This window comes from Protopterus annectens, chromosome 3.part1 (genome assembly GCF_019279795.1).
Source record: "Protopterus annectens isolate FY-2018-M chromosome 3.part1, PAN1.0, whole genome shotgun sequence".
Classification (NCBI taxonomy): domain Eukaryota; kingdom Metazoa; phylum Chordata; order Ceratodontiformes; family Protopteridae; genus Protopterus; species Protopterus annectens.
This window is the reverse complement of record NC_056732.1, coordinates 1803696218-1803721626: the sequence shown is the minus strand read 5'-3', so window position 1 is coordinate 1803721626 and position 25409 is coordinate 1803696218. Positions and strand designations below refer to the sequence as shown.

General features: G+C 41.0%; 1 protein-coding gene across 1 annotated transcript in view; it reads left to right on the top strand.

Annotated features, from left to right (window-relative positions):
- The window catches only part of LOC122797872, a 643086-nt gene that overhangs the window by 34964 nt on the left and 582713 nt on the right, over nt 1-25409 (top strand). Inside the window, exon 3 of the mRNA XM_044066394.1 lies at nt 4030-4141. Coding sequence (XP_043922329.1) covers nt 4030-4141 — 112 coding nt within the window. The remainder of the gene's footprint in view (nt 1-4029; nt 4142-25409) is intronic.

The window sequence follows — 25409 nt, the reverse complement described above, 5'->3', positions numbered from 1 at the left end:
GGCTTCACACACCCCCAATGTGGGGGGCTGTGGCCCCCTCACCCCCCTAACTAAATATACCAACTCCGATTTCACACTACAGTGGGGTAAAGGGAAATGTCATGGCTTAGTCCAACTGATTCTTTTCCCTAGGGAAAAATTGCTAGCCTGAGCATTCACTGTTTTGTGATTTCTCTGTTTATGTGTTGTCGAAATGGCATTTGCTGTAATGCTGTTTTGACAATCTAATCTAACCTGTTTTTGGCCTATTAGCCAGTGGTTGAGGGTTTGCAGGTTATCTTGGAGCTGAGTTTATATAATTCATGTCATCAGCATAAAGAAAATACATTGCTTTCATGGACAGTAAATAAAGCTCGGGATGCTGGATCCATAGTCTCTGCACTGTTTCTTGATCTATCAAAAGCATTCAACACAATTTCCCACTCCCTTCTGCTTACTAAACTCTCCAACCTTGGCATCTCTCCCCCCACCCTTCATTGGTTCCGCAACTATCTCAGTAATAGGCAACAATCTACTATTTGGCAGCAATCCTCCTCCCCCTTCATCAATACTAATACTGGGGTACCCCAGGGTTCTGTACTGGGTCCCCTTCTATTCAGTATATTCATCAATGATTTCCACACTTCTCTCACCCATCGTACTGCTATCTAATACACAGATGACTCTACTATAATCTGCTCTTCTAAATCTGTTTCTGTATTACAACAACTTACCAAAAATGCATTTACCTCAACTGAATCCTGGATGTCACAAAACCATCTCGCCCTTAAGCCCAATAAAACTAAACTCTTAATATTTGCCCCCAAAAAATCCAGCCAAATTGATAAGTCTGAATTCTCTGTCCAATCACAAAACAGTACTACTACTGATGTCATTCCCAGTACCAAATTGCTCGGTGTCATCATTGACAATAACTTAACCTTTGACCTTCATATCCATAATAACATTTATTTATTTATTTATTTACATTTGTTGACCAGGAGAGTCCGACTGGACACAGGTCCGTTTTCAGTGGAGGCCTGACTAGAAAAGCTCCACATTAAGTATAATTTGCATTATACAGTTAAAAAACATAGCATTTAAATATAGACATTAGTCCAGCTAAGGATGCAAGACAAGAATAAAACATAGATGTAAAACAGCTGTAGAACATAGTACAATTTTAAAATATGCTGACATATACTAAATATGGTTACAAATGTAGTTGAGATTCATCAGTGAACAATTGATACAATCTGTTTTTGAGGTACATAACAGCCATTAGCAGTTGTTGCTACAAGAAGTTAGTATTATGTGTTAGGTAGCTGGGAACATGAGTAGCCAAGCTTGCTAACAGTAGGTTGTCGATAGGGGGCCGAGAGAGGTAGTGGGTTGGTGGAGTGGATGGTATTAGAGGGGAGGTTGCAAAGGCATATCTGGCAAGTTTTGAAGTGTGATTTTAGTAAGGATTTAAAGTGGGTACAAGAAGTTACAGAGGTAATTGAGGATGGGAGGGAGTTCCAGAGTTTGGCTATAGTGCAGGAGAATAATGCTTCTTCAGTAGAGTTAATGGCTCTTGTGACCTGTAGGAGGTTTTTGTGGATGGATCTTAGTGGTCTTGTGGTTATGTAGGCTTGGAGTAGATTCTGGAGGGATGGGACTTTTAGTGGTCGGTTTATTAGTTTGTGGGCGAGTGCGAGTTGGTACCATTGAAGGAGGTGGGGGAGCTCTAGCCAGCCCAGTTCTGCTAGTGAGAGACAGTGGTGAGTATGGTAGGAAGTCCCTGTGGCGAATTAAAAAAAAAAATCAAAAACTGGGAGTCCTTTATAGGTACAACTACTTTCTCTGCAACTCTGCAAAAAAGACTCTTGCCTCATCATTCCTGCTTCCAACTCTCCAATATGGCGCCCCATCCTCACCAACATTCAGTCCTCCCTAAAAGTAAAACTCAACTCATGCTATAACAAAATTGCCAAATTTGCTATAAATGCTAAATACTCCACCCACTACTGTTCCTCACCACACCAACTAAATTAGCTTGAGTTCCCTCATCACCTCATTTATTTACAGCTAACTACAGCCCATAAACTTATCTATGACCCAGCAGCCTGCCCATCCCTCCCCGACATTTTGAGCATATACCATCCAAAATGACTCCTAAGGTCAGAAAATAAAATGCTATTGAACATTGATATACCAAAGCTCTCAGCTGGCCACATGCTATACTTTTTTTACTGTCTGCAAGCTATGGAATAATCTCCCTGCCTCTCTCAAGGCTATCAGCAATCCCACTAACTTTAAAAAATCCCTTAAACTGCATATCTCCTCACACTGGATATGCATCTGCACCCCTACTGACAACCCCAAAACCTAACCTTCTCTCAGAATTCTTACTCTGTCACATTCTATAACTAACCTATCCTCCCCTTCCCTCTTTCAAAACAATTCCTTCTACTGTCACTTTAGCCTTTGGTATCCCCACCTTAGCCTTCTGTCTCCCCCTCTCTTTCCTTTATGCTAAATTCTTCTCACTACTAAAAATCTTACTTATATATTTAAACTTTTCCATTCTCACAGGCACCTGAGTAGCAAATAATTCTCCTCTGTTTTATGAAATGATTCAGTGTTATTATCACATTATTCTGTGTAGTTATTTTTGATTTTATGTGCTACTACTGTCTTATACACACTGTATTTATTGTGTAACATTTTATTTGTATGTAATTAAATGTGGAGCTTTTCTCCCCGGGCATCCACTGAAAATGGGCTCTTCTCAGGCCCAGTGGACTTTCCTGGTAAACAAATGCAATAAATAAATAAATAAATTAGATGTATCTGAGGATAATCAAATGAAAGTTTGTTGATACATATGGAAAATAGAGTAGCTAAAGTGGAAACCTGGGAGACTTCTTTCATAACAGGATCTGATTCAGAAGTGATGATGCCTACTTTCACCATGAAGGATCTATTAGTGAGGAAGTCTGCGAACCAAGGTTTTGCGTTGTCCCTAATGCCTATTTCAGTTAATTTGTCAAATAACAAATCATGGCCAATTAAATTGAATGCTTTTTTAAGGTAAATAAACACGGTTCCCGTCAGATTGCCTTTGTCCGTTTTGGATATTATATCATCTTTGAGGGAGTAGAGAGCTGTTATGGTGTTGTGTCCAAACCAGAATACATGTTGATTTATGGAGAGCAGACAGTATTGATGTAAATAAGCAGTAATTTGATGGTAGATAATTTTTCTTATATTTTACCTAAAGTGAGAATGGTGTTAAAAAGCAGTAGCTAGCTTGGGTAGTTTTTGAATAGGCGTGACAATTGCTGTTTTCCATATCTGAGACATAATCTTGTTAGTTAAGTGGAGCTTGTATATGTGAGTGAGAGGGTGGGGGATGAAGTCCTTACAAAACTCGTAATTATTACTAATTACCAAGGAGGTTGTGAATCCCAAGACCATGAAGGAAGTAAGTTCTCACCTGGAGGATTATTTGGAAGGAAGAACTTGGAGGAATAGGGTACATCAATCCAGGGCTCTTTCATGGAGGCACCAGCAAAAGTGTCTATGAATGAGGGCTGGAATCAAGGCCTGAGTAAGGTCTACAGCCTTAGTGTTTTGAGACAGGCCATTCCTGGAGGTATGGACTGTAATTTTTAAAAGACTATGCTTGTTTTGTTAAGTTTGAAACTAGAAAGTGAAGAAGAGCTATTGTTTTAATTTCTATTGGATATTTACAATAGACCTATATTTATAAATATCCTTCACCTCCAGTGTTCCTTTGACTTTATAATATGTTAATGTACGCATGCATGCATGAACGCACATACACATACATGCGTGCGCACGTGCACGCACACACACACACACACACACACACACACACACACACACACACACACACACACACACACACACACACACGCACACAAACACACACAAGTCATTTACTTATTGTTTTTTAATTAGTTTAGGCACTACGGTTTGTAAAAAGTGTTATATATTTCTGAAAGCTTCTTTTTTAAGTTTTATTTATGTTGGGGTTTGCAGGAGATTGCAATTACAAGAGAATATTAGTCACCTGGAAAAGAAGAAAGGTGAACTGGAAAAGCAAATTAATCAGATTTTGAAAAAGTCGAAGCAGCCTCACAGTCAGCATAAGGTAAGAGTGACAGAGTTAAATTGTGCTGAGAGAAATGGTTGATTAGCCTTTTGGAGGGGAAAGTGTTGTTTATATTTTGCCTATTAATTTTCTGGTTTCTTTTATTTATTTTATTCTTCAAGCTCAGAAATTGATTGCATTTAAATTGAAAGCTATTTCACCACTATGTTTACCAAGAAAGCTTAGGTTGGCTGAAGAGTGATAAACTCTTTGCAACTTCCTCATCATTTGAAACGCTGAAGATGGAGATGGTTACATATGGGGCTGATCAGAGATGGCATCTTGGGTCTTGTATATTACCAGAACAGAACAGCTATTACTTAACTAATGAGAGGATGACTTAGTACTCAGCTTCTGTATCTGCAGTAGAATGAGAGGCCGACAAAAAAGGCACCAAAGACTTCCAACCTGGGAGAGGTGTACCGTGAACTATCAGCACTGTCTGTTTGTAACCAACCTGCTCCTGGAGACTGATCATTAAGCCCCCACCCGGTGCTTGGTAGTTGCACTTAAAAGATAAGTCTCTTCTGTCCAGACCTTTTCTGGCTTAGTTAAGCTTGATAATTCAAAATAAGTAGAACCCACCAGGGATCTTTCTTAGATTCATTGCTTGTTGCTAGCCTAATGACCACCAGGATTCTTACAGGCCTAGCCGTGTACCCCAAACCATTTAGATATAGAGTATCATGGGGATGTATATGGAAGGCACATTAGTAGGGAGGTAACTAAGGATTTATAAGGGGTGTGTTAGTTAGGATAACGCTTTTCTTATTGATGACCTCTGTCCATAAGGGACATGGGGGCCAGACCAAGGGGGGATTTATGATTTCTCATCCAGTTGTCAAGGGTTCTTTTGAATAGGATCAGAGGTGAACTCTACTTTAAATAGATGGGGAGTCTATTTCATAGTATGGGGATCCTTTGGGACATATATCTATCTCTCCAGAATGTTCTGTTTATGTCACAAGTGAAGTTCAGATCCCTGGATCTAGTGTTTCTGGTGTATGTGCAGAAGTGAGCCCTTAGGAAGTGTTGATTATGCAGTACCAGGCCCTGTTTTAACCTCTCCTGTCTTTTTGCTTCCTTTTGGCTGATGTGATTCAAAGCCTCTGGAACCAGACATCTGACCTCCACTGTTGACCCATATCACAGTCTACTGCCTCAGGAGCATCAACAAAACATGGGCCTTCTCTATGTGGAATCTGGTTATGGAGAGGTTCTGGCTCACCATCCTTATCCTGGAATGGAGCTTAAAGAGTTTAGACTTCCTTATTTTAGAAATGGATAATGACAGTGAGGCTTTTCCTCCATGCAGTTTCCCTAGATGATCTGCAATTTGAAGACATCTACAGATTATTGAGGTCTGCTGTGCTCTAACTGTGACTTCATGGCTTATCCTCCAAAGCATCTTAATGGGTATCTTGAAAAGGAAGAATAAATTTGCTGTATCCTGCCCATGCAGCCTTTGCTTACAAATGTTCTTTCAGTAGCCAGAAAGCTTTCTGAGTATTTTCCCTCCAGAAGGAGGATACCTGCTAGAAGCCATAGAAGTCTCCAGCTAGGTGGAGAGAAATCATTTTCAAGCATCCTAATGCCAAGTGATATATGCTGTCTTACATTTTTCATTTATCTTGGAACCTTTGCCTTCCTGTTGCCTTACTGTTAGACAAAAAGCCACAGGATAGGCAAGAGGGTGTTTTCCTGTATAGCACTGGAGCTTAGGCCCCTCAGTTGTATACTTCCTGTGCAACACTGAGACTTAGGCCCCTCAGATATCTGATTAATTTCTCTAGATTTCCTAATGGATCAGGCAGTGAAAAAAAATTGTTATCTCTTTGCTGTTAAGGAAAACCTAGGAAAGATCCTTAAATGGTTTCTTTATTAAACTACCATGAGGCCCACTAAAATATTAACTCCACTGGTTCTAGGGTAGTGGGCTTAGGCACATACAGGAGCTCTCCTTCTCTAAGAATAATTTCAACCAGGCTGATCTGGATGCCTTCTTTTAGGAGGAGGTCCTATTTGGCTAGATCACCTGAAAGATGATTAAGAATTTTCAAAGACATTGACATGCCTTTACTGCTGTTGAGGGCCTCTGTGACTGCCAGTTATTTTGGCTCAGTCTCCCAACAGCATGAACCCTGCTACCCAGAAATCACAATCCTGACTGTAAAGGGGCTCTACAAGTTTCTCCTTTCTTGGGAACTTATGACAAGGAGCCAGCAGACCCTAGACATGGTCATGGCTAGACATATTTTAGTGCTTATATGACCTCCTCATAAAGTGCCTCACTTAGAGTCTACACTATTCCTACAGAGATCTTGTAATAAGTCTACACGTCACAGTAAAAATAAATTATACAGGCTACCATTCCTTCAGAATAATGGCTGAAGTTCTTTACCCATTGATTTTTAGTTCCATTACAATTCAAATGTGTTACATGCTTGATGACGTACCAAGAGATAGGTGTCTATGTAGTTACCTGGATGACTAGTTACTGATAGTCCTATTAAGGGTTAAGAGACTTCCTGGTGTCATCCCCTGTCTTGGCTGTCTCATGACTGTAGGCTCTGGAGCTCTCCATAAGCTGGGAAAAATCTTCTCTGACCCAATCTCATTGCAGAGCTAGAAACTTCCTAGTACCTGTCATTTCTTGAGTCTATATCACATAATCCAAATGTGATATAACCATCAACCATAACATCAACACATATAATGCGAATGCTAAGAAATCCAAAACACTGAAATGATGAAATTCCATTCATATTGAATTACCATGGTTGACCAACATGAATGGAATTACATTTCCTAATCATCGCAAATGATTAGGAAATGTAAGTCTGTTCATGTTGGCCAACCATGGTAATTTGATATGTTGAATTTCGTCGTTTAGGTGTTTCGGATTTCTTAGCAATCGCATTATATGTGCCAATGTTATGGCACTCTGGTATTTCACGTTTCAACTACGTGATATAGACCCCATTTCTTTCCAAAGAGAACTAAGGAGGTCAGTTGTTTTGCAGACTCAGTGCAGATGTAGAGGCATTGCGGTCTTGGACCCTCCTTCATCTCCTGTGCTTGATAACCATAATCTTCACAGTCTGTTCTCATTCCAGAGGATGTTGGTGTTGTAGTAGACTGACAGGTGCCAGTGGCTGCAGTCATCAGTTTTTCACTGTTGATGGTTTGATGTCAGACACTTGTTGCTGATCTCTGGAGTGATGGAAAGTAGATCTTTCCAAAGGGAATGTTCTACATAAACCAGTTGGAGCTATGGTACTTGCTTCTTGCTATGAAGGCTTTTGGTAGGTGCTGAGTATAGGGTATCTCATAATCGGTACAGCAGCTAGTTTGTCCTGTGGTACCTAAACAATTAGGGTGGTATGCATTCACACCCCATCTGTGGAGAGGCAGTGCATATCTGGCAGTAGGTCAAAGACAGGAATATTACTCTTTCATTTGTTCACATTTATGGAGACATGAGCAGATTGTCAGACTCCTTAAGTCATTCCTTTAGTCCTCTTCTGGAGCTGAGGATTTGCAAAACTTCTGGTCAGAGTGTTTTGAGAATGGGGATACTGCAGACAGACATTTTTACTGCTTAAAATAATTCAATACACCCCCTTTTTTGCTCTGCACAGCAGAATGGAGGTGATTGCTAGCCCTTTTCCTTCCATGGCTGATTAGAATCTTGTATGCTTTCTCGATGTTCCATCTGATCACATTCTTTATTGGACAAGTAAGCAAAGGAAAAATAACTTATGCCTGGGTGGCTATTTTTACCTCGTATCTTGCTTTGGTTGATTTGATCAGGAACTGGAGTTCCCTCTTAACTTTAGCAAGAGCATTTTTGGCTTTTATTTTTACATGCAGGGAGTTTTTTCTTTTTATTGTAGAGTCTGTTTATATTCATGATCCACCACAGGTGTTTAATTTGGCATTATATTTACTACAGAGGGATACAGATGTATCTGTGCAGGTTTTCACATGTGTATAAAATTTGGCAGCGAAGGGTTCTACATTTGCAGATGGGTCCTCAGGATGGAAAAGGATGTTGAATTTAGCCAGGCCCTCACTCAGCTTTAGAAGATTAGCTTTAGCTTAATCTGTGAATACAGAGTTATTTGAGAATGCTTCCTGCTTCAGTCTTATGGTGAAAATGAATGACTTACAGTCTGATTTGCTTAGGGAGGAGATTACAACTGGTAAGGAACAGAGTTGTCCCATATTGGTGAGAACCAAGTCCAGAATTTTGTCTCCCCTAGTTGGTTTATGGACTAGCTGATCCAATGAGTTTGTATTTATGAAGTCCAGAAATCTCTGGGCATACATGCTTGGGAAAGTATAGGTCTCACAGTTGATGGAGGGGTAGCTGATGCCACCTAAGAGAATGGTGTTTGGCTGAATGTTCAGGAATTCCATAGAAGTCAGGTAGGAGGTATGGGCCAAAGGGGGCATAGCAGGGTTCTATAGTTTACTATGATGTGATATGGGCTCTTGCTAATGGCCAGCTGGACATGGAAGAGTTCCAGATCATTATCATGTTTTTTGTGTCTGGAAGTTAAAGTTTGATTTGATGCTATCCTTTCCATCCAGTTCAACTTTGCATATATCGGATCTGACTGGATCCGATACTGGGAATTTAGGCTCTCAACTCCAAGGTTAAGATTCCTACCCCTTCCACTTTAACCGACCCTCAGTTATCATTTTACTTGCTCATAGACCAAGGCGAAGTATTTGGGTTGCTTTTCTGATGTTGTTAGCCTCACAGAAGTACAAATTTTTATTCATTTGCAGCTTTTTATTTTTTTTGTTCTCTTGTCTTTGGTAGTTGTGTCAGACTATGACTAAATTCCTCTACTTTATCTTCCCTCTAGCTGGTGTCTTCCTGCCTTTCCTTCTCACCATAATGTAGATATATATATATATCTATATATATATATATATATATATATATATATATATATATATATATATATATATATATATATATATATATATATATATATATATATATATTCATTTTTATAACCCTCGAAATACTGAAATATCAATTTCAGTATCTCAGACTATAAAACCGAATCCACAAAACACTGACACAAAAACGCGAAATTCACAACACTGAAAAACGCACACACTATACCACACATACACCACAACACCCACATCACAACATAAACAAACAAAACTACACACATACACAACTCATACACACATAAGCAGGGGGCAAGCCCCTGCATACATGGGGCTGCACCCCACAAACCCCCTACTTATATATACTAACTCCGAGATCGCACAAACACAAAACAAAAGCCAATTCACACACTCACATTCTCCGAACCCTCACACACACATCAAACACATCAGCACACTCACACATGCTCTAACTCCCACTCAAAACCCTTAGAAAACACTTACCTGACATAACACCTACATCCACACATGGCACCGCGCACCATCAAAACACAATCCCGGACATTACGCAGTGTAAGGTCATAACTGCGAATTCAACATATATTTGAGTCCGCGATTATGACCTTTCGCTATTTTTAACATTCGGCTTTATAGTCTCGAGATACTGAAATTTGACATTTCAGTAATTCGAGGTTATAAAGTGTTTACACACACACATATATATATATATATATATATATATATATATATATATATATATATATATATATATATATATATATATATATATATATATATATATATATATATATATATATATATATATATTTAGAGAGAGACAGAACATTTTATTGGAGTTTTGTTATAAAGTTGGCTGTTGCTGCCTTGTATTGCAATGTCTTATTTTTCCATATCTTTTTAGATCTTCCATTATGGCTAACAAGATATCCAGTGCAGTTTTAGGTTTATATAATGAATGAACTGTGGGTAGAAGAGCTCCCTGCAGGACCTACACAAAAACTGTGTCCGTTGCCTGAGATTGGCTCATTTGGATGAGCCATGTGAAATCTGTTCTTCTTTTGAGTCATGGACCCTTTTGGATCACCACTTCAAAGCTTATTCTGAAGGGCCTTCTCTCTGCCTGAGTGGGAAACCTGGCTGCTTCTCAGTTTGGTTCCCTGCCTTCCCAAGAAGTCTTCAGACAAGTCAGCACACAAGCCTAGGAGGGAAACATCCAGAAGAAAAAAAAAAGACTGAGACCCATCCAAGGATGGATCTAGGGAATCAAGAAAGAGGTCTTTGGATGCTTCTGGAGCCGAAAGGTCTCTCGCCCCTCATATCCTGTTCTTCCCTCATTGACACTGTTTTTGGATGAAACACAGATCTGGTCCCTGACTTTCCCTGGTTTACCAGAAAAGTTTTTTTCACTGGAACAATCTCCACCACACATCCAATAACCAGCTCTCCCACTGGAGAGACATGGTCAGTGGTGCTCCAGACCACCCTCAGCAGTGTCTTCATTTCAGTGTGGTCTTTGAGGAGCCAAACTAAAGCAGATGTGGAGAGAATTATGAGGAATTTCCTGAAGACTCAGATTCATCTGGAGGATTCGTCCCATTCCTCCCAAACTGGGAGTAGTGAGAACAGGTCCTACCAGCCCCCTTTTGGTATCTCCTTCTCTGATCTAACTTATGGATCAGATGATATTGGATCCTTGTGTTTCCCATGAGGTTCTCTTCTCAGGGTTGACAGCTTGTAAGTTTTCAACTCTAATGATTTCTCTAACCTGCTCGTCTATGATGGCATCAGATTTCAATGGGTCATGGGGCAGAGACGTGGATGTTTAGGGCCAGGAGTCAGAGTCTACTCTGTGATCATTGGATTCCTCTCTACCCCTCAATTCTTTGGCTGTCAGTAGCTCAGCTTCAGTGTTTGTCTTGGATCTGTATCAGGATGTGTATTAGTAGGAACCTCTGTCAAGGTGCTTGGACCTGAGGAGATCATCTATGAAACCAGCCTTGGTGTGGATATTTGAGGCCTATGAGAAGATCCTGTCACATTTAAGAGAGGGGGTGTCCTATTCACACCCAGATCCAACCAGAGCCCTTACTGTTTTGGAAGCTTTGGTCCTTCATCATCCTATATCCTTGGTACAGCTGGCACCAACCTGTCTTGAGCAAACCCAAGCTTCAGCCTGCCAATTGCTTCTGACTTTCCCCAGCACTCCACCTTTGGAAGATGACAGGAAGCATAAATGCATGAGGAAAGTTTTGGACTTCCCAGAGGAGTCACTCACAGAAGGCCCTTTACTTGATGACGGTCCCCAAGATCTCTGCTGGAAGATGCCTCCTTTGGAGAACTCCTTGAATTGCTCAGATATAGGGGAAGTTGGTCCATCTATACCACTTTCCAGGAGGAGTGGGTGTTCCTTGAGGCATTTGCCACTGACCCATATAGATCCTGGGTGGTTACCCCTGCAAAACAATTAGTCAACCTGGTGACTAAGCAGAAGTAGATGGAGCAAAACATGGAGGAATCTATACTTCACAAGCCAGACAAGATTTTAGTTTATCTCAGAGATATGGCACACTGGTGTAAGGGACTCACAGCTGATGCTATCATGGTGGTGGCAGCCACTAAACAGGAACTGTATGAGGAGAGTTCTTCTGTCCATCCCTTGAACAGGGAGTTTAGGTCTCTGGAAAGGTTTGGGAACTCATTGTACACATCAGTGACATTTGCCTCCCCTGCACTGGACTATATGGTCCAGCTGACTGGATTGCCAAAGGATTTTACTATGGAGCTCTCAAAATCTCTTTCAGGAACCACTATGGCAGAGTTACATATGTCACTGGAATTGTAGTTGGCTACCATGCAATCCATTTCAAATGTGTCCATGCAGTTTTCGTCTAATGATGGCACACTGAAAGCAACTGGTTCCAGCATTGCAATTCACTACAATACCTGTATGTATCTGTAAGATCTTGTAGAGAACTTTAAGATGTCCCTACTGAATGCCCCCTTTTGATGGGTTAACCTTGCTCAGACCCAAGGTTGAGGATTTGCTTACAAGGAGTGAGGAGGATGGCAAATTTCTTCCATTGGAATTCATTTTTTTGTCAACACAGAATGTCATTCTCATGTAACAAGAAGAGTAGGAAGCACTTCTGTCTTCACAAGTCCCAGAGCTTTTCCCAAGACACTTCTGGCGATAGACCCCCTGAGACAGAGGGTAGAATATCAATGGATGTCACCCGAGAGGCAGAGGTGGTCTGCAGATTCAAGGGTTTCAGGGCCTCTTCATTAACAAACTCTTTCAGTGTTCCTGAAGGCTTGCCCAACTGTCCTACTCTGGAGGCTGTCAGGGCACTTATCTCTGCAGCCTCACACCTGGTCAGCCATCTTTTACAAATTATGGGTGCTAGGAGTGATAAATGGAGGCTATTTTATTCTCTTTTTATGCACTCCAAACCTGGAGTTCAAAATTCTTCCAGACTTTCCACCCCCTCAATTAATGTCAGCAATACAGGAAATACTAAGCTGCTAAAAGAGGAATTCTGGATGTCTCACCAGACTAAAAGAGGATGCTTAATTCTACTCAGGGTTATTTTTAGATCCAAAACAGAATGGGGAACTAAGGCCAGTCTTAGACCTTAGTCAGTTTAAGCGTTTTCTAAAGCAATCATTCCAGATAGTTATGGTACAGTCTACATTGTTTGTTCAGAGGAAGGACAACTCGGTGTGCTTGGTGGACCTTCAGGATGCCTACTATCACAGGAGATAGCCAGGCAGTCAAGGAAGTTCCTTCTCTTCTGGTTGGGATCCAGTGATTTTCAGTTCAGAGCACTGCCCTTTGATCTCACCACAGCCCTCCAAGTATTCACCAAGTGTACAACAGCGGTATCATTGTGACTCAGGATTCATCACAGCCAGCAAAAGAGATCTGCCAGTCCAAGCCAAGGACTCAGGTGTACTTCATTCTTTGTCGTTTGGGGTCTGTGGAAGTGTTGATCACTCTAATCCTCCATGCAGTGTTTTTTATGAGAATCCTTCAGTGAACTCTCTGTCTAGTGGTACATGCTCCATCAACCAATGTGTCACCCTATCAGACTCACCTGGATTTGAAGGCAGCATATTCAATGGAGACTAACCTCTCTTTTGCTTTCTCTTGGCCTTTCCTTCCTCTTCCCCCCTTTTAAGGGCCACTGTGACTATGGGCACATTCTTTCTGGAGTGGGTAGGGGTAGCATTTCAAAGGGAGGTCTATTCAAGTTACCTGGTGCCAGACTGCAACCAAACTTCACATCAGTGTGCTGGAGATGCAGGCAGTTCTCCTTGTGTTGCAGACTTTTCAGGAATGCGTCTCCAGGGGTGTGACAGCAGTTCAAACTGACAATATGTTGTTTGTCTGGTCCATCGACATACAAGGCAAAACCTGCTCTTATCCCCATATTGGAAGTCATGCGGGTCTGGCAGTGGGCAGTGCTCCCCCAACACTTACTCATCATGCACACTCCTGGCAGGTCCAATATATTACTGAATAAGCTGATCAGTTCTTCTACCATATGAGTGGCCCCTCAGTCAATCAGTGGTATCTATGATCTTGGTTCATAGGAGATTAATATAAGAACCCGTACAAGCCTAGTCAGTTTTACCCAGATTTTACCCAATTTTCTATCTTCAGCTGCTGGGTCGAGCCTTGCTGTGACCTGTTTGCAGCCTCTGCCAACAAAAACTGAAGAAGCTTTTCCTCAGGAAGGACAGTCCCTGACGGGATGTGTGGTCCATACTTGGCCTCAAGGATTCCTTTTTGTTTATCCTATGAGTTATAGCTAGGCTTAAATTGAAGCAGAGTTAGGCTTAAAAATTCCCTCTGGGGACTTTAGGCTAGGAATCATGTATGAACCTATGAACCAGATTTCATTCTGAAATCAACCTGTTGCAAGGCAAGGGTGATTCTCATTGCCAACTTTTGGCCTTGGCAAGTTTCATTACCCTTCCTATGGCCTTACCTAGTGTACCCACAATAGGATCTGGATTCCTTTCTGGATATGATATTATCTGTCTGTCAAGCCTCACCTGGACATCAAATCCCTCACTCTGACCACATGTTTCTCAACTTCCAATTATGGCTAGAAATTTTGGGCTTTTATCTAATGTTATCCTTATTTTATTCTCCTCTCAGAAGTTCTCTGCTAGGAAACTGTACAGAAGTTAAGTGGAAGAGGTTTATTGCGTGGGCATCCTCCAATGGTTTAATTCTTTTTTCAGACTCCTTTTATTCTATCTTGGATTTCTTGGCAGATTCTTTTCATTTAGGAGCTAGTTACTTTGTGAACCATTTCTAATTTTCATGTGGGTGAACAGCATACTCTGATTGCCTCTCTCAGACTTTCCAAAATCTTTTGTAAAGGGTTCTTTTCAACTATGACCACCCTTAAGAGACCATGTACTACAGTGGGACATTACTATTCTGTTGCAGAACCTTACTAAAGCAATTTTGAATATGCTGCTGCTGTTCTTTTGAATTTTCTGTCTTGGAAACCCTTATTTTTGGTAGCTGTTACATCAGCTAGGAGGATTTCAGAATTAAAGATATTGTCATGTAGATCCAGTATTCATTTTTCCATAAGGACAGTTGTGGTTTCTATGAGTAATCCAGATTTCCTTCCCAAGGTGGCCTCAGAAACCATCTTGACCCAAATTATTCAATTACTGGTCTTTTTCCCAAACTTTTTCATTAGGAGTGAATATCTTATTTTGGAGGTTTATCGTCAGCTATGTTTTCACTTGTACCATACTAAGGATTTCTGAAGATCTGATCATCTTTTTCTATCCTTTTCTAAATTGAAACTAGGTTCTAATTTGTCTAAGGTTATCTTGTCTAGGTACCTGCCTGATGATATCACCTTTGTTTATAGAGCAAGATGCTTTCTCTACCTTCTAAACTAAAGGCATATTCTACAAGAATGATCACTACCTTTGTGGCTTTCTTTTCCAGTGTCTCTATTGATGAAACTTGTGAAGTGGACACTAGGTCTACAGTTCATACATTTGTTTCTCATTACAAGCTTGACCTGCAGTCTAGGTCCAGAGCTACCTTTGGTTCCACCATCTTTCAAAACATCCTTTCATAGTGCCACCTGGTGTTATTGTTAGCTGGGGACTCAGCTCCAGTGGTTGAGGTGGACAGAAATGACAACTTCATACATGAAAGCTATGTACTTATCATAAAGCTAGATCTGTGTTGTGTTCTTCCATCCATTTCAGTCTTCTCTTCTACCCTCCTCCATCCAACTGTTATTGGTTTATGGCTCTCAATAGACCACACAGGACCTTTCAAGGACCTTGCTTGTCAGCAGTCCTTTTGATTGCTTCCCTTTGTCCTCTGATTGTTTTCTGTAAACTACAGAAGTATCTCCTTCAGACTGTGATTTTGTTCTGTGGAATAAATTTAATCTGCGGGACTGTTAGGGTGGCAGTGCATTATGGGAAGAGTTTGAGTCTTGTAACCATGATTCTTAATTGTGGCCTCAGATCCAGTCAGATCTGATGTACCCAATAGTTAAGATGAGCAGAAGAAGGCAACATGAATCTAGCTTTATGGTAAGTACATGGATTTCATTTTTGTAAATATGGAGACACTGTTGCATTTAATATCCTCATCTAGTGAGGGACACAGAAATATGTCCAGTGAAACAGATTACATGATTATACCTGCTGTACAAAAACATGAAAAAAATCATATACCTACAGTGTCCTTGATTAACTCATGTTGTACTCATTTATTTGTAATATTTGTGGGTCTTTTCTCTCCGAGCCTCCACTGAAAATGGGTTTTTAACCTAGTGGACTTTCCCGGTCAACAAATGTCAATAAATAAATAAGTAAATAAATAAATAAATAGTCTGATGGACCTGAACACATGGGAGACATTGAAACCTTACACTGACGGGGTACTCTGAGTAGCCTTGAACCAGAGTTTCAAGACAATGCATATATTGATGCATTCCAAGGTAAGGAGTGCCTGTAAGTTGTGATTCTTTTTGTTGAGGCTCTTAATATTGAGAAGTAATACCTTAATTTTGTCTGAATTCTGTAACATTATGATGGAAGCTTTTGAAGACTGGCATTGCCTAGAAAAGAGTAGTATGGGAGTAGATAAGGTTTTTGCCAATGCACAGAAGTATTGAATAAATAGGTGCTGACCATATCTGGCATATACCAGCAGTAGGTTATTACACACTAAGGAGAAAAAGGTGTTAAAACATGCATGGCGTTTTCTGCCTATATGGCTTATGACAAAATTGCAGTTACTACATCCCCTTACTGAACTTACACATGGCAAGCCTTTGACTGCATAAGGTTGTATGTATAGATTGCTATTAAGAATGCCAGTACAGTCAAGTACAATTGTTGCATGCATGAACGTAACCTGTATAATGGCAGATTGCCTGCACGTACAGTACAGGTGATTGCTTTGCTGGGAGAAAGCTGTGCATTTTAGTGCAGGGTGTGTTAAGCTGGTATGCAGAACTGCTATTTGTTTGTGACCTACAAGTTTGCTCTTTTCATGTGTGGATTATATATATCAGTTTGTACAACAGTTATCATCAAGCACTCTAAGTACATATACCTAAGCTGTAGCACAGTCTCCCTCACAGTTACTGTTCATTTGTGCTCCATTGTGCCACTGTATCCAGCAGTTCTGTGTACTGGGAACTGCCCTTTCTCCACACCTAAATGAAGTTCCTATGAACACCAACAGTGTGGCAAACATATGCGAAAAAGTGCAGGACTGCAATTAACTTACAAAGGGACTATCTTCACTAAGGGCTTAACAATGAACCATACATGGTCTAACACAACAGCTACATAAACAAATGTATTTATTTATTTTTGTTGAACAGGGATAGTCCAACAGAACAGGAAAAGACCTGTTTTAGTGGGATCCTGAGGAGGAAAGCTTCAGACAATGAGAAAAAAAAAGTACTGTAATGTCCTAACATACAAAGTTCTAAGGAAAACGCTACAATAAAAACAGAGAAAGCATATGGTCTAATATATATAATTTTAATGAAACACTGCAGTGATAATGCAAACAGCACAAACTAATTGTCTAATACAAAGAATTATTGGGAAACGATATTAAATTAAAGCTCTTTGATGGTGGTATTTATTTTATCCAACATTAAAGTAGTGTGACTTTATATTACAGAATGGAAGAACATGAGCCAGAGTAGGGGAAATAGAAGGAAATAGTGTGAAAGTGGGAAGAGGTGGTGGTGAAAGATGAGAAGGAAATGTGGTAATTTGGAAAATTTGTGGAAAAGGGGATACACTTGTGGGAAAATGGAGGTGAGATTGTACAGCTGTGCCAGTGATCTTTGGTGTGTGCTTAAGGTGTCTCTAAGCCAGGTGTCTTATAGACATGGCCGTGGCTTGAAGGTTCCACATTGTCATAGTAAGGTACATAAAACAGCCAGGAGTCAGTCAGGTATTTTAATCTGGGTTTGAAATCTTTTACTTTATTTTAGTGGAAGTGGTAACTCATTCCAAAGTTTGATGACATAACTGGAATGCAAAGCATCTCCTGCAGCATTGATTGACTTTTTGCTAGCCAGAAGATTTTACTGGAGTGTAACTTGCGGCATGGTAAATACAGACCAAAGGATGTTTTTAAGAAGGGGTAATTATTAGGAATTTAGATAATATTTTGGGCTGTGACTAGCTGGATGTAGCTTATGTGGTGTGATAGTTCTAAAGACTGTAGTTGTTTCAAGTTAAGGCATTGGTGAGATCTGTATGAGAGGTTTGTAGTACATTTTGTACTTTGTTCTTGCATGTCTGTAGCTTTGTTTATGGTGTGGTTTGCAAGGATGTAAATATGGATGATGCATACAGGAGTGTGGGAAGGAGGTCAGACTGGGCAATGGTTTTCTTTGATGCATCAGTTTGGTACGGGTTTGACCAGTAGAAAAGTCTCAGTTTCCTGTATCTTTTTTAATGGTCTGCCGTAGTGCAGATCAAATTTGAGATTTTGTCTATAGTTACACCTAGTAGTTCTGTGTGGGTTACTTTTTCTATGGTAGTATTATTTGCTGGTATGATATTAATTGAGTATTTGAGGGCAGGTAATTGAGTGTGAATTACTTTATTGGAAAAGCTCACCTAGACTCTGCCATAACTTGCTGCAAGGGAAAGTTTACTTTGTTTCTGCTTTTGTTTTTTGTATTTTGTATTACTTTATTACTTTCTTCTATTTCATATATTGTAGCTTGTTTTCTTTACACTTTGTTTTACTTGTATTCTGCTTTTAATTGCATATACAACTAGGAAACAGACCACAGCTGTGTCTGTTGTGAATCACACAGCAATTGTTTTTTTCCACCCTCATGTTGTGCTTTTTAACTCAGCTGTTTTTCTAATTGCCTGCTCCTTTTGTTCATTTGACCATACATCTACTTCCCTCTCCCCTTTCATTGGCTGTTGTGAGTAAGCACAGAATTATCATTTTGTGAAATCACTCTCCTTCAACTATTTAAATATATTGGCCATCCTATGAAGAGGATGAAGAATGGAAAGGCTGTTGGTCCAGATGACATACCAGTGGAAGCACGGAGGTGCTTAGGAGAAATGGCAGTGGAGTTTTTAACCAGATTGTTTAATGAGATCTTGGAAAGTCAGATGATGTCTGAGGAGTGGAGAAAAAGTGTTTTGGTACCTATTTTTAAGAATAAGGGTGACGTGCAGAGCTGTAGTAACTACAGAGGGATAAAACTGATCAGTCACAGTTTGAAGTTATGGGAAAGAGTAGTGGAAGCTAGGTTAAGAAGGGAGGTGATGATTAGTTATCAGTAGTATGGTTTCATGCCAGGAAAGAGCACTACAGATGCGATGTTTGTTCTGAGAGTGTTGATGGAGAAATATAGTGAAGGCCAGAAGGAGTTGTATTGTGGACTTGGAGAAAGCATACGATAGGGTGCCTAAGGAGGAGTTGTGGTATTGTATGAGGAAGTCGGGAGTGGCAGAGAAGTATGTAAGAGTGGTACAGGATATGTACAAGGGCAGTGTGACAGTGGTGAGGTCTGCAGTGGCAGTGACAGATACTTTTAAGGTGGAAGTGGGATTATATCAAGGATCAGCTCTGAGCCCTTTCTTATTTGCAATGGTGATGGACAGGTTGACAGATGAGATCAGACAGGAGGCCTCATGGACTATGATGTTTACAGATGACATTGTGATCTGTAGTGAGAGTAGGGACCAGGATGAGGAGACCCTGGAGAGGTGGAGCTATGCTGTAGAGAGGAGAGGAATGAAGGTCAGCAGGACTAAGACAGAATATATGTGTGTGAATGAGAGGGAGGATAGAGGAATGGTGAGGATGCAGGGAGTAGAGTTGGCGAAGGTGGATGAGTTTAAGTACTTGGGATCAACAGTTCAGAGTAATGGTGAGTGTGGAAGAGAGGTGAAGAAGAGAGTACAGGTAGGGTGGAGAAGAGTGTCAGGAGTGATTTACGACAGACGGGTACCAGTAAGAGTGAAAGAGAAGGTCTACAAAAGGATAGTGAGACCAGCTATGTTGTATGGGTTGGAGACGGTGGCATTGACAAAAAGGCAGGAGTCAGTGCTGGAAGTGGCAGAGTTAAAGATGTTAAGGTTTGCACTGGGTGTGACAAGGATGGACAGGATTAGAAATCAGTATATTAGAGGATCAGCTCAGAATGGACGGTTTGGGGACAATGTCAGAGAGGCAAGACCGTGTTGGTTTGGACATGTGCTGAAGAGGGATGCTGGGTATATTGGGAAAAGGACGCTAAGGATGGAGCTGCCAGGTAAGAGGAAAAGAGGGAGACCTAAGATAAGGCTTATGGATGTGGTGAGAGAGGACATGTAGGTGGTTGGTTTGACAAAGCAAGATGCAGAGGACTAGAAGAAATGGAAACAGATGATCTGCTGTGGTGACCCCTAACAGGAGCAGCCGAAAGAGAAGAAGAAGATTGGCCATCCTATTGTATTCCATAGACCCTGAATACAAAGTACCCACCTCCTTCCAATTTGTTTTTCTCTTTTAAAATTAGAGGCTCTCCACTTAGCTAAAGTTTAGTACCCCCTCTTTCATATCTACCTGCTTAGTGCAAACTGCAGCTCTTAGGATAGTAACTCATTTTATATTCTTACCTTTAAACTTGGATCATCAAACAGGCTATGACCTGCTTCTCATCTTGAGATTGATGCTTATGTTTTGCTTCTGGTAAGAGAAGAAGCAAAGGAGCATTATATTCCAGCAGAGTGAAGCTGTAGTGAGACCAGCACTAGTAGTTGCCAGGCAGTAGCCATTCACGTGACTCCCCTCTTTTCATCATTCTTGACAAGCTAATTCTTTTTTTTCAGTAGGTACTGCTTGATTTGTTTCTGACTTCAGAATATCTGCCTAAATACTTCATCCATAAATCATTAGGGTCAGCTTAAATACCTAGCTGCATACAGGGAAACTAGTTTGCAGTGACAAACACTGCCCCCAGATTTGCAAACCAGATACTCCTAACATTACTTTATATTCTCACTCCAACTGTCTAATCAATAAAAAAAGTCCCCCTGGATTCATGAAGCTCGGCGCAAGTCCAGCGTAAGTCTTGCGCCGGCCGTGCGGTGTAGATGTGGAGTAAATGTGCCATATGCATATTAATGAAGGCGCGCAGCTGCCACAGCCACGTGCATAGGAAATGTGCACGAGTGCAAGGGGCATTTCGAAGTTGCGCAGGGAGGCGTGTGAATGTCGGCTTCCTAGGAGCAACCTAAACTGCTGAATATTATATTCCACCAGCAATAGTAATCATACCTATCAGTGTCCACGAAGACTGAAACGTATGCAAAGCAGAGTCCCTGCGAACAGAAAATGAAGAGTCAAACACAAATGCACGGTTGGGAATAATGGGTCCCTACCCATGAACAAATGACAGGAAAACCGTGTGCCTGTAGTCCAACGTAGTGGTGATAGCTATACCATGTGGAAGTGAAACATATCAGATGTTAGCGCGCCACCAGTAGGTACGTCCAGTCCAATGGAGAGGGTGACCATCCGACCCATAATATGTGGGAGGGAACATAGCTGTGCAGATGTGTCCATAACAAAATACACGAGAAGAAATGTAGATATAGGTAGTGACCGTATGTCTGAATCATATCCCACAAGCCATGTAATAGTCACATACAAAAGGTATGTCCGTATTTCACATACCAAAAGTGATAGGAAATAGCATACGCATGTAAACGAAACAGAAGGAGCATATAAATGAGCCATAACAACACGGACACATGTAGGCCGATAGGAACAGTATGATCCGTTCCGTCGACCAAGATTACCACCTGTCCCACTTTGCGAGCGACAGTCCCTCTGTGGGCAGATGTGTCCTGACACAAACATGTAAAACTGGCAAATGTCCAGAGAATATAGGACATAATTCCTCCGTAGACGTCATGCAATAGTTGCAGTAAACATATTTCACTGGACGTATAATACAATAAGATACCGAAATGCTACAAGAATAAGCTTAGATATAGGCAAGAATTGTAAGTTCTATCTGCTGAACTGACCTTGGGTATGTGTCGGCCTGTAAAATATGCTGTGTTCACCGCAACTGTCACAGTAGGGTTGCCACCCTTACAAATGGGCCAAAGTGGGACATGTTTGGTACAGACATCAGACTGTACAGGCCGACACATACCCACGACCAGTACAAAGGACTGAACATAACTGTTTTGCATACAGAAAAGCGTATTGCTGTAGCATTTTAGTTGCTTATTCTGTTTCTCATAAAAGTCAGGTATTTCAGATACAGAATTAACTGTTTAATGCAACTATCACATACAATATAAGAAATATGTGTGTCCTAAAATCTCAGGACATTTGCCATGTTGATAATTACATGTCAGGACACAACTGCCCAAAGAGGGACTAGCCCTCGCAAAGTGGTACAGGTGGTAACCCTATGTCACACTGTGGCCGACTGAAAAGGTGGAAACACAACCGTTGACTGTGGGGAGGCAATGTCCACAATGGTCGGACATGTGTAAGGAATAGCTTGGACATAGGAAAAGGTGCCATCCTACCAATGAGTAGAACAGGCTGGCAAAATCCGGAAGTCAGCTGTATAATCCGAATGTGTATGTGACACAGTCGAACAGGTAGTACCCGGATACACCAACAAAGTAATGAAAGTGAAGTAAGGGCATGTACCTATGTGCGTGAGGTATAGTATATGGAAAGCAAACATGGCAGGGTAGTCCACACAACCATAAAGGTACCTGACACATGTAGGGTAGTCAATGTGTAACTCTGGCCGTGTCATGGGTCAACAACCAAAGTAGTGCTCTATGGGGTGTGAGTAATTTGCGTGTGAGGGGTGTGTGTTTAATGGTAAATTCCTCAAAGGGGATACATGTGTCGTATGCAGAAAATGTGAACCGGAGGTGTATGAGGGGGCAGCAGGTGAAGTGGAAAGAAACACAACCTCATGTAGAAACAGCTGCAAGACAAGCAGACAGGCCATAGTGTAGAACACAATCTCACAAACATATGAATATGGAAATATGTGAGACAAATGTATAGATACGGCACCATCACATACCCACAGATGGGTCCTGATTGAACTAGCCATAACAAATGCAACACACTTGGATGCATAATAGCCTACCCAGCATACCCTCCATAACACACAACCTGCCACCATATCAGAACGTCCACCAAATCCAGCCATACTTGGTCCACTGGTTTGTTGCAGAAACAGCTACACACGGTGACCCCTATGCATATGTAGTAGGTATTGTCACCCTAGGCAGTGTCAGGATTGCAAACAATGTATCCCCTGCAGGTAAAACCCCCTGCACGTTTTTGTGCATCCACAAAAATCTTCGTTATCCAATATGTTTTCGTTTTGACCAATTTTTGGGATATCCCTCATGGGATGACCAGCTTGTGTAAATAGTAGAATGGGTATGACGACATTAACTGGGCATGCATAACCTACCACCCAGGATAAAATACCTTCCCGTGATGCACATGTCCAGACACGAATAGGAGGGAGAATATAATGCACACATTTGCAAAGTGGAAAACGGCATGAGGGCGAGGAAGACACTACGTAAACAGGTCAACCCTGATCAAGTGTGAGGGACACTGACTGTGTGTAGTCATGACTGACCATACCTGTCAACCTGTGTGAGCAAGATATCTGGACAGAGCCGTGACTATAAGTGAGACAAAGGTCCAAAATCAGGGACAATCTGTAAACATATCTCTTAGAAACATAGAATTTGATAGAATAACAGTTTGCACATTGGTATTAATGTCTGGAGTATGAAGTCTGAAACCCAACTGTCTGTCAGCACGTTCCGACTGCAGTCTTTAATGCTGAGCTACTGCTGTGCCAGAACACAACAGCGTATTACAGAAGTCTGTGCCATACCACCCAACTGTCCGGATATTCGCAGAATGACTAGGGTCACCACCTGTCCCACTTTGCGAGTAACACTCCCTTTGTAGGCAGTTGTGTCCTGTGAAATAAATCAACACATAGCAAATGTCCCGAGAGTTTATTCCCTAATTTACTTTAATAGTCGCATAAAACAGTTATTATGTATGAATCCTCAATATGTTATGTGAAGTAGCATAAGCAATTCAAATGTTACTAGAATAAGCTATTATATGTACAAAAAAGGTTAAAGTTCAGTACTATGCATGGCTGTAGGTATGATTTGTCCTGGAAAATCTGACAACTCTACAGAACATGTCCCACTTTGGGCAGTCGAAAAGGTGGCAACCCGAATGACCATAGGTTCGCCCCATAGTGTTGGTGTGTGCCTCCGACAATCTGCACCAGTGTGGTAAATAGCTGGGGATTGACGTCACTAAATAATGAGAAATATCCTGAGTATAAGACTCCACAACCTGCACAACAGTCATGCTAATGCAAAACCTAGCATTCTATCAACGTTCTAAGCTTGTAAGAGCAATCGTTAAAATGTGTCCCTAATTATCCCACCATCGTGTAGGTTTTGCGCAGATTCGGTGCTCTAAGAGGTTGAGAGGTATGTTCTGTACAAATTTACAGGAACAGCCCTCACACTTGTGTAATGTACAACTGCATACCTGTAGTCACTTCATGTCCAAAAATAATAATCCCCATATGACTGTATACAGGTAATAGTCAAATGTGAATGGGAACACCCCTCATCGTGGAGTATGGACTATAACAACCACACCCATAATATGTAATGCCAACAGAATAAGCTGCTGACAGGTGCCCAAACACCTGTGGTCTATAAACACAGGTAAAACTTCAAAATAGGGAGATAATCCCTGTCCATATGCTTCGTCTGACATTTGACCTCGGCCAGGGAAGTTCTGTTCACCAGGTGGACAAGCCTAAACCCAGATCATTACATGAACACCCTGACAATCAAAGACCTATATGTGGCTGGACTTGGTGTTCTGCATATCCTCGGAGTGATTAACAATGCAGCCGGAGTCCACAGCAGTAGGCAATAGGGAATGTGTAATATGTAGTACCGCCTTTTTCCCAGCAGGAGAATGGATGCCTGTGTCATAGGTGAAGCGGTGAGGCGTATGTTGCTGTAGCAAAGTACTATGGGTATGCATATCATTGAGGGAGAACACCAATAGAATAGTGGTCCCGGTATCCGGCCAACGTGAATGAAGTCCCAGTTGACCTACGACCACTGCACATATAACCTGAAAGTGTAATGAAAGCGTTCGTGCAGTACACACATTTAAATATGTAAAGGTGAACGTGTGTTTCGCAGTAGTCCATAAACTGGAATATAGATATGTAACTGTTACGGTCAGAATTATGAATGTTCATGGAAGCACAATTAACTATGAAACACATGTAACCCACAATAAGGATATGCAAGTGTGCCTGCGCGTGTGTAATCCGCTCACAGAATAGAAAATGAATGGTGTTTTCTCCACGCTCTATGTACATGGCTCATACCTGTTAAACCCATAAATTACGAAACCGGACAAAGCCATGACAACAACTGGTACAAATAGGGACAATCCCCAGATATTGCCCTAACAAACATAGAAAGTGGATAGAATAACAGGTGTGTCACTAGCATGGATTCTCTGAAGGGTATGAAGTCGTAACCTGAAATGTTTGTCATTATTTACCAATGTCAGTCTTTAATGATATGCCACTAACTTGCCAGATATTCACAAGGTTATGAAAAATGGACCAAAGATAAGAGGCAAACAGCTGTACATGCAGCGGAAATCTGTACAGTTGAAAGGTATGATATGGAGATATATATATATATATATATATATATA